This window comes from Coffea arabica, chromosome 6c (genome assembly GCF_036785885.1).
Source record: "Coffea arabica cultivar ET-39 chromosome 6c, Coffea Arabica ET-39 HiFi, whole genome shotgun sequence".
NCBI classification, from domain to species: domain Eukaryota; kingdom Viridiplantae; phylum Streptophyta; class Magnoliopsida; order Gentianales; family Rubiaceae; genus Coffea; species Coffea arabica.
Genome location: NC_092320.1, coordinates 58814315 through 58824372, shown reverse-complemented (window position 1 = coordinate 58824372; position 10058 = coordinate 58814315). Strand labels below are relative to the sequence as shown.

The following is a 10058-nucleotide window of genomic DNA, read 5'->3' as shown; positions in this document are numbered from 1 at the left end:
GTCTTCCCTTTCACTGTTTAATTCCTTGCCCTTTGTAAGTTTATAATCTCTTCTAAAATGGACAAAAAACAGTTGAGAAGACAAACTACTTTACTTTTTGTTGGATAGATATGATTTTTAGTTTGATTTTGCATATGTTACTCTTGAGTGCAGGTATGACAAGTAAATGTTTGTGCTTGAAAATCAGAAGAAAAGCTTGAGGAATACTGTAGGGCTACTTCGGTAAACTTATAAAGACTTGAACACAAAGTTGTATTATTTTGATCTCTGGGAACTAAAATGAAATGTGAAGTACTTCAGGGATATATTTGCAATTTGCCCGTCAAAAAATGAAAAGCTGAAAATGATATATCTTCGCTAAGTTATTTCGCGTTGTTGTTGCAATTTCCCCTTTCCTAAAGTAATTGAAGTACGACCAAGAATTAGACCAATAATTACAACGATTGAGTACTAATGAGATACCTAAAGCATGATGATTATCCTTTTTTCTTCTTTTGCTAATGGTTTGTGTGAGGTTATTAATCAAAATGAAATTGATATAATTTATCAAAAGACAAAGACGCATTGAGTGGGATGCAAGCATTACAGATGGAGCTAAAGATATACCATATATTGCATGTGGTAGAAGCCAATCTGCTCCTTAAATGATAGTTAAGTATGATTAATGCCAATTAAATTTGCCTGTTCACTGGGTTGGATGGTCCAGGTTTAAACCCTCCCATTTACAATATGTTGACTAATCAACTCCTTGATTCAGATCGTTGAACCAAAATGGTGGTTAAGAACATGGTTAACTTAACTTTATTTGATGCTAACTTCACGCACTATTTTGCCAGCTAAAAATCCCATATAAGATGAAAAAGTAGATTTCGTTTTCGAGAACCTATTTCAATCTATTTAATCCAGACATAGTTTTGTCTGAATCCATTGGTAGTTCCAATTCTTGGATGCATTAAGATCGAAACGAATTGATTGAGTGATGAATTTATTATACTCAATCAACTAGATTTTAACAAGTACATTACCGTATCAGAAAGTATATTATTCTATGATTGAATGCAAGTTCAGTATATTGATGCAAATAAGTAGTCAGGTGTTATTAAGCACATCTATTATTATTAGCCAAATTTATCTTATAATGCTTTGCGTGAGATTGTGAAGCTGATGGAATTCAAATGCTTGTTGTTTATCAAGACCGCAATCGTATCCAATTGAAATGAATCAACATTTGCGTAAGACAAAATTAATATTCCTATCCAATCCAAATCTGGGGGAGACCCAAAACAGAATCTCTCTACCAGAATTTGAACTTGGAGTTGATATGTAATAGTGCCAATCATCATTACTATATAAAAAGTATCATGAGTCTTGATACTTGGGAATGTAAGTGTAAGCATCATTGTGATCTTAGTTTTTGTTTTTTCAATTATACCCTTGTTAATTGATGATTGAAATTTCATATTATGCTCTTTTTAATTTATTATGATGATTAAAATTCATTATATCATATCTATTGATTTAGAAGAAAATAACAATTCATCATTATTATTATTATATAACAAGTACCATGAATAGGTTTCTTTTGGCCACTGGGCGAACCCTAATGGTTAGCAGATAATTATTAATTTTTGCTTACCGAGCAAATTTAGGTCATCCAACTCGAAAAAAAAATTGTTCATATATCTAATTAAAAATCAAATAATTTCAGTGGCATTATCATAATTTATTTGTCATAAAAAAAGAAAAAACAAAAGAAGTAACTAGAAATATCAATATGTTTAACTTTAAGTATGACAAGGTTGTGTTTTCATGGTCCTATTTTTTAAGAGTCCTGGGTTGTACATGTCTAATGTTTGTAACAGGTAAAAGTAGCCCTTCATTGACTTAAATATGAATTATTATTTGTGGTCCACGGCATGTGACTGTTTGTTTACCAATTGTTTGGCCTTGTTGCTTTCGTGGTCCTAGATTGTACATCTCCAATGACAGGTAAAACTGTAAAAGTAGTCCATCATGGTGGGGTAGTTGTAGTGGAAAATATCAATAAATATGCCAGTGGATTTGTTGAGAGTTTAGGGGCATGTAATGCTGAAATAATGAATTTGTCGGTATCAAAACAGGTTGGCACCGATCTTGAGTAACCAGAAACTACAAATTTGCAGTATAGAGTTCCTGATAAAGTTGTAAAAATGATTCTTTTGAACTTTAGAGAATGAAGGGGATGTTAGTGACAATATATGGTTGTTCAAAGGGGAAAGGAAAAATGTCTAAGAAAATTATATGTGTTTAATGTTAAAAAATATGTTACTTCATTTCTTAGTAATTCTGAAGTCGTATCCATATGTTTTGCCTGAATCTACAACCGGACGACAACCCAAGTGCCCAAGAGACAAGGCAATTAGACCAACCATTAATTCATCAATATTTCTTGACCGAAGACTTCTAAATGATATAGATTATGGCCTAAATGATATAGAAAAACACACAAAATAATACAAAGAGTTCAATTTTAAAAAGGGTTATTATCACTTTACTCCCTTAACGTTCGGTGTTACTATCAGTTTTTCCCCTTAACATTATCTTTTAGTCACTTTATCCCAAGACTAACGGTCAAACTTAATGGAGTTTGTTAATTAAAGTAAAAAGACAAGTTTAGCCCTAAAATTATTATTGTTTTATCCCCATAAACTATAGTCTCATTATCAATTTTTTCCATAGAGTTATTTTTTAGGCAATTTATCCCACCATTAAACCAATTTAGCAAGTTAAAAAACTTTAGAAGAAAGTACCCTCCTCTTTGTATAATAAAAATAATAAAAAATTTAAAGTTGATATTCTCCTCTTTAGTATCACAAAAAAAAGTCAAAATATTAATTTTTTTTCTTTTTGGCAATCTTATTAATATTAAAAAAATAGAAAGATCGGAAGGGGGAGGGAGAGGGGAGAGAAAGATTGAGAGAGAGAGAGAGATCAATTCTTTTTTCAGAAAATATAAAGAGGAAAGAATTAAATACTTTTATTATTTTAAAATTATTTCACTTTACTGTTTACCACCAGATTTCAATCCTAATCCCAACAATCTTAAATTAATATGATAATGTTAGATTTTTTTTCTTTGCAATATCTAATTTTCTATCTCCTTCTTTCCTATCTATTTTTCTTTTCATAGTATTAATAAGTGTGAAAAGAGAAAGTTGAGAAAACCCTTTTATTTTTATATTTTTGGATCTCTTAAAGTGAAAAAAGAATAGTTATTCTAAATTTTTATTTTTAATTATATATATAAGGGTAAATATATTTAAAATTTTTTGACCATAATAGTTAAATTAATGATGAAGTAAAGTGCAAAAAAATAATGTTAGGAATTAAATCAATTATATCACTATAATTTAAAGGAATAAAATAATAATAACAGTGTAGTAATGCTATAGAATAAAAGGGTATTTTTATCCAAAACTTCTTAACATGTTGAGTTGAAATACTTATGAGAGTGAAGTGACTAAAAGATAACGTTAGGGGGTAAACTGATAGTAGTGATATAGTTTAAGGGGGTAAAGCGATAATAACCCTTTTAAAAATATACATCTCTTCATACTATATATATTATATTATATAAAAGGTACCATGAGTTTGGACTGTATGGGTAAGTTATCTTAGTTTTTGTTGTTCCAATTATAACCTTATTAATTGATGATTGAAGCTTCATATTATACTCTCTTTAATTTTTTATGATGATTGTTGTGATATTAGTTTTTATTAATATAATTATGCCCTTGTTAATTGATGATTGATGTTTCATATTTTGCTCTTTTTAGTTTTTACTTTATTATGATGATTTAAATTCATTACATCATTGATTTAAACGAAAATAATGGTTGATGACGAGACAAAATGTTAAGAGAGACTACGCAAGATCGGGTCTTTGTTTTCTATTCGTCCAAAATACTATTCTTCCTAATAATTAGATTTATTGCATTTCAATAATAGCAATAACTGTAGCAGTTACGAAAAAACTGTAACCTTAATTAAATTTGAATTATAAAGACAATAAAAAATATAATATTCCAAATCAATGTGTCTTTTTGCATTCTATTTTCAATTTTTTATTTTCATTAAAAATTCTTGACTAGTCACAGCCTAATTAAATTTTTAAATCTTCAAAAATATTACTATTGATATCAAAAGAAGGTGCTCTTAGGATAACAGAATCTTCGTCATTTACGCTTTTTGTCAAATTTTGTCCAAAAAATTAAAAGATGAAAAAACAAAAGAAAAAAGAAGAAAAACTCTATTATCTCTACCAATAAAATTTCAATTCTCAAAAAATGAACAGTTAGATAGAAAAAATTAATATGTGCTAGATGATTTATACTCCATTGTTAATAGAAATACCACACAAAATAATACAAAGAGTTCAACTTCAAAGGCTATATATATGTATATATCTTCATTTTTTCAAAAAATGGTGCATATAACTTCATATTGAGGAAGCATTACTATATAAAAAGTATTACGAGTCTTGGTACTTTAGAGTGTAAATGTAAGCATTATTGTGATCTTAGTTTTTGTTATTTCAATTATGCCCTTATTAATTGATGATTGAAGTTTCATATTATGCTCTTTTAAATTTATTATCATGATTAAAATTCATTATATAACATCTATTGATTTAGGAGAAAATAATGGTTCATTATTATTATTACTATATATAAAATGTAACATGAATTTGGTACTTTGGACTGTAAGTGTAAGCATTATTGTGATCTTAATTTTTATTAATCCAATTATGCCTTTATTAATTGATGATTGAAGTTTTATATTATGCATTTTTAGTTTTTAATTTATTATGATGATTAAAATTCATTATGTCATAGCTATTGATTTAATGGAAAATAATGGTTGATGACAAGATAAAATGTTAAGCATTAGAGACTAAACAGGATCTGGTTTTTATTTTCTATTTGCCCAAAACACCTTTCTTCCTCATAATTAGATTTATTGCATTTCAATATTAGCTGATGAGTGCAGGGTATACATATATCAATTAACTCATTCTACAGTTAAGTTTTACATTTATAATATCCTAAATACCCCATACGCAATTTTTCGCAAGTATACGAATCGTTTATTGAGCATAGGGGTATTAGGTGTCTTTCCCACAGGGAAGATTGTCAATTACTGATGATTTTCGAAATCTTTTATTATTTAGACTATCATAAATGTTAAAAATTAAATCTATACTATAAAAATCAAATAAAAGTAATAAAAATAATAATAGAAACCTCCTAAAGGTATGGAATTCCTAACTACTCTTGCAAATAACAGATTCAAAAAAGCAATATATAATAGAAAATTAAAAAATACAGCAGAAAATTCATAAAAAATCTCATTTTTTATGCATTTTGATTTTTTGAGTTTGTTAAATTTTGTGTATTACTCAATTAATAGTTATTGGATCTTAAGAAAATAAAAAAGAATTAAAACATGATGTTTATGAAGGAGAAATAGCAGTATAATAAAAAGTGGGGCAGAGAGTGGCATAGGGTGTGGGACAGAATATCCGTTGCGCTAGTTATTTATTTTTCCATATCACTATTTATTTTTACCCATATTTCTTGGCAAAGAGGGAAAGAGCATTTTTCGGGTGCATGGTTAGTCCCGGCATAACTTCAGTATCTACGTCTTCTGCTTTCATCCCAAAAGGCAATTTCCAATCAAAATGATACAGAAGATTTGCCAGTGCAAGTTCCACTGTTGCGAGTCCTAGAGAAAATCCAGGGCAGCCCCTACGTCCAGCTCCAAATGGGATCATTTCAAAATCTTGTCCACGAAAATCAATATTACTATTCAAAAATCTTTCTGGCATAAAATCATCTGGACTTTTCCAACATTCAGGATCTCTTCCAATAGTCCATGCATTAATGAAAACTAATGTTTTGCACTTAATTTCATAGCCTTCGATTGTGCATTCTTGTGTAGTTTCTCTTGGCCCTAGAAGTGGAGCTGGAGGGTATAATCTTAGAGTTTCTTTTATCACTGCTTTTAGATAAGGAAGCTCCTGAATATCTTCTTCATCTACTCTTCCTTTTTCTCTGACCAATTTTCTCACATCTGCTTGTATTTTCTTTAATGCAGAAGGGCTCTTCATCAGGGCTGTCATTGCCCAAATAATTGCTGCTGCAGCTGTATCCGTCCCAGCAATAAATATATCCTGTGATAAAAGGGTAAACAATTATTATTAAGGACCATATCAACTATTTTAACGCAAAAAAAAAAAAAAAAAACTTTCAGTTTACTCGATTTATGTTGAGAAAACCATGTACCAATATGCTTGTTAAAGAAGATGAAAAAAGAAAGAAAGAAGAGGAAATTCAACAATTGATTATCTTGAAAATAGGGATATACTACCATGAGAATTGCCTTTATGTGATCCCAAGATAGGCCTATAATTGATGATTGTTCTTCTTTTAGCTGAATTAAGAGATCGAGCAAATCATCCTTCATGCTTTGTGGTCTGTTTGGATTGAGATGCTCCTGTATCAACTCTTGGTAGAATAAATCCAGCTCATTGAAATTCTTCTCAAGACGTTCAATAATCCCAGAAAATTTATCTACCCAACTGAATGAAGGAAAATAATCTGAGATGAAGAAACCCCCAATCATGGCCTGGGATTCTTGTAAAAGTTTATCGAATCGCTTTCTCTGGTGCCCTTCCTCATCGTACCTCTTTCCAAAGGCAACTCTACATATTATAGTGCTCGTCAAGGACATTATTATGGTCCTTAAATCAACTAGTTGTGATGAAGATGAGAGATTTACGATCTTTTGAATCATGCTCGAAATTTCATCTTCACGAATGGGACGAAAAGATTGTACTCTTTTAAGGCTAAAGAGTTGGAGGACACAAATCTTCCTCATTTCCCTCCAGTAGTCACTGTAAGGTGAGAATGCAATATCCCTTCGATTGTATGACAGCTTTTGCCGCCCAACAGAAGCTGGCCGGCCGGAGAACACAAGATCATGGGTTGCCAGGGCCTGTTTTGCCATTCTTGCTGAAGAAATAACTAGTACTGCAACTGAACCAAGCTGTAATGACATGAGGGGGCCATATTTCTTGGAGAGTTGGCTTAGGAATTCATGAGCCTTTTCACTGTCGAATTGGTGCAAGTTCCCAATGAATGGGAGCCCTGGAGGACCTGGTGGTTGACGGATATTTCTGAGTTTCTTGTGCTTTTTACCTATGGATATAAGGATTGAAAAAAGGAGCAATAAGAGAAAAAGCATTGTCATCTTTAATTGAAGGATAGCGGTGAAGTGAGATAGGCTCAAGGGCTCAGTATTTAAAGGCGCTGAAAGGTAATTAGAATATCACTAGGAGCCTGTTTGTGGAAACCAACCTGGATTCGTGTTTCTCCAATTCAATTCTACCCAATTCTGTCCAGTTGATATAAGTATTACCACATTTGGTGGAAACTTATATAATTTTAGTGTAATCATGAAATTCATCAACTCGTACCCAAAATTGTAGGAGTTTATATCATATATTAATTAGATTGAAATGGACTAGAAGTCAATTGTAGAGCCCCATTTCCAACCAACCTAAACCTATCATAACTTTATACGTACATATACTTATATATACATATACATATATACATATATCTATAGTAAAATTTATGGAGATTCTAAACCTTGAAATTATATATGTAAAATATATAAAAAGCCCCATTTCCTCCCTAGACCCATACATACATATGTGTGTAAAATATATAATACATTGGTTTAAATGGAGATTCTAAACCTTGAAATTAAGGAGAATTTACAAGTTGAATCAGGAATCTCACGTTACTTGACTAATGTCTCTATTAGCTTGGAAACATGTAGGTTTAAGATCAGATTTACATAGCCTTGAATACTATCATTTTTCATATTTTTAACCACTTGTCACAAAATTGCAAATTTATAGTTATGAATCACGTTAGAGAAATACTGATTCATACCAAGTCCATTTAGGAAACAAAAGTTTATAGTTTTAGTCTAATATGCAATACATTTTGGTAGGACTACAATATAAAATGTAAATGGAATTCCTGGTCACTAAAGCATTCAGGTCAAATTAGCAAGGAATCAAACTAAGGAAGAAGACTTGTCATGAATCGTGGGACTTGAAAGTGATTTGGTTCCAGAAGAACGGGCACGCACTTGATGCAATAGGATTCTAAATGAGACTATCACTGTTGGAAATGCAACGGCTAACCCCATCACTCGCAACCCAGCGAATCAAGTCTTTAAACTTATCAAAAAATTACTTGACACCATATTCAACTCCCGTTTATGGGTGGTTAACTGGTTTGTGTTCCATCCCTCGATGTTTGTAGGACTATATCTCAAATTCATCATTGAATAAAAACGGGTCAGCCTGATTTTTCTAGAGCTCACATAGTCCATAATCATTTACTCCTTGTTCATGATGCTAAAAGAAGCAATAATGAATCTCATGGAGCATCTGTGCTGTAGAATGAGTCCAAAACATGCAGCCAAAAAAAACTGGTTCCAGAAATGTAGGACGATGTCGAAGGATAAACAATGAGTTGACTTTTGTAAAGTTTGGAGCATGATTAGTGTGTTTTGATTGATTGCAAGTATGAAAAATCAAAATGGTTATCAGAAGATGAACAATTTTTGAGAGACAAAACTATCTGCAGAGTTTGAATTACTGAGATTTGGGAGCATAATCCTATTTAATCTCCAGTGATTACAAGTGCATCATTGTGTGTTTATAGGAAAAAACACACAAATGATTCCTTATGTTTTTCCTCCTTTTGGGCCGACACTTTAATTTGCACGGGAAAAACACGGCTATATAAAACCGTGACCCCAGTGTTTATTTCGTACCCTAAAGAAGTAGCGAAACTAGCTCACAGCCGTTAATCTAGGTATGCCCAGTCTTAGTCGGTTTATTGTACTGATAGTTTATTCTCATCCAACCATAAGGGCACAAGTCAACAGTACTGGACAAGCAAATTAATCAAGCTTTTAGAGCACCAATAATATGACAATATGGGAGGGAAATGGGAAACCAAGTAGAATTGTGATGTGTTGTATTGAAGCTTGGCTGATTTATAACCATAACTTTCCAGTTTTGTTTCTTCATTGCAGTTGGGTCGTCACGCCTCAACCAAGCGCTTGTTGGAGCAATCTACCAAAACTTCTGGTACAAAACAAAATCTTCCACCAGTTCTTGTGGCTCATTCACACAAGATCACTGTTCAACTTTGGGGGACTAACTTGTCAAGTGACTCAGTGTCACTTCCATGATAGTTCCAAATTCTCAGTACCCATCACCGGGATGCGGATCTTTCCTGTTGTTGGCAATTGGCAAGAGTACCCATTGGCATGAAATTTTGAAATGAATAGTTGAGATTGAGTTGGGTTGTATTGTTGGAAAAATGGAAAAATCCATTGTAGAGTGAATGAGAAAATCGTTCTCATAATGGCACTCTTGATAGAATCCAAGGATAATTATCTATTATTCATGTACCTGAAGATTCATGTACCTAGGATTCTTGTACTTAGGAATTAAGTATTTATGTACGTAATTGTTAATACATGAATTTGGAGTTTTCTTATCGAAAATACATGTATGTACGTGAATGTGGTACTTTGATAAATGTGAAGATAATTAAATGGAATTTAACATTTGTTTCCAATTTCTACAATCACCCTTGGCCAGCATCTATAAATAACTCTCTTGTTATTTTGTTTTAAAAACAGAGCTCTCTCTCCAACTTTTTTTTTATTCTTTTGCATTTTCATCTTTTATAGTGTTCCATATTGCTCTAGTTCGAGTTCGCTGTGATGAAGAAGTTTGGTACTAACATATTCACCTTTAATCCGTTGTATCTTGGGAGACAGACACCTACTTAACCTCGAGCACTCTACCTGTAGGGACCGAATCTGTTTTAAGGAAATTGTGTTCACAAGCCTCGGATTGTTATTTTCTATCTTTACCCTTTTTCAGTTTATATTTATTCTTTCCTATATTGTACCAGCCTAAT

The 10058-nt window shown here is 31.7% G+C and overlaps 1 protein-coding gene across 1 annotated transcript; it reads right to left on the bottom strand.

The window, feature by feature from the left end:
• Positions 1 to 5467: 5467 nt before the first annotated feature.
• LOC113692098 (6,7,8-trihydroxycoumarin synthase-like) lies at positions 5468 to 7319 on the bottom strand. Its single transcript, XM_027210453.2, has 2 exons — positions 6409 to 7319; positions 5468 to 6211 (listed from the first exon to the last, which is right to left on the bottom strand). The coding sequence occupies exons 1-2, from the start codon at positions 7288 to 7290 to the stop codon at positions 5603 to 5605; spliced, it is 1491 nt and encodes a 496-aa protein (XP_027066254.1). The 5' UTR covers positions 7291 to 7319; the 3' UTR covers positions 5468 to 5602.
• Between the last annotated feature and the right edge of the window lie 2739 nt (positions 7320 to 10058).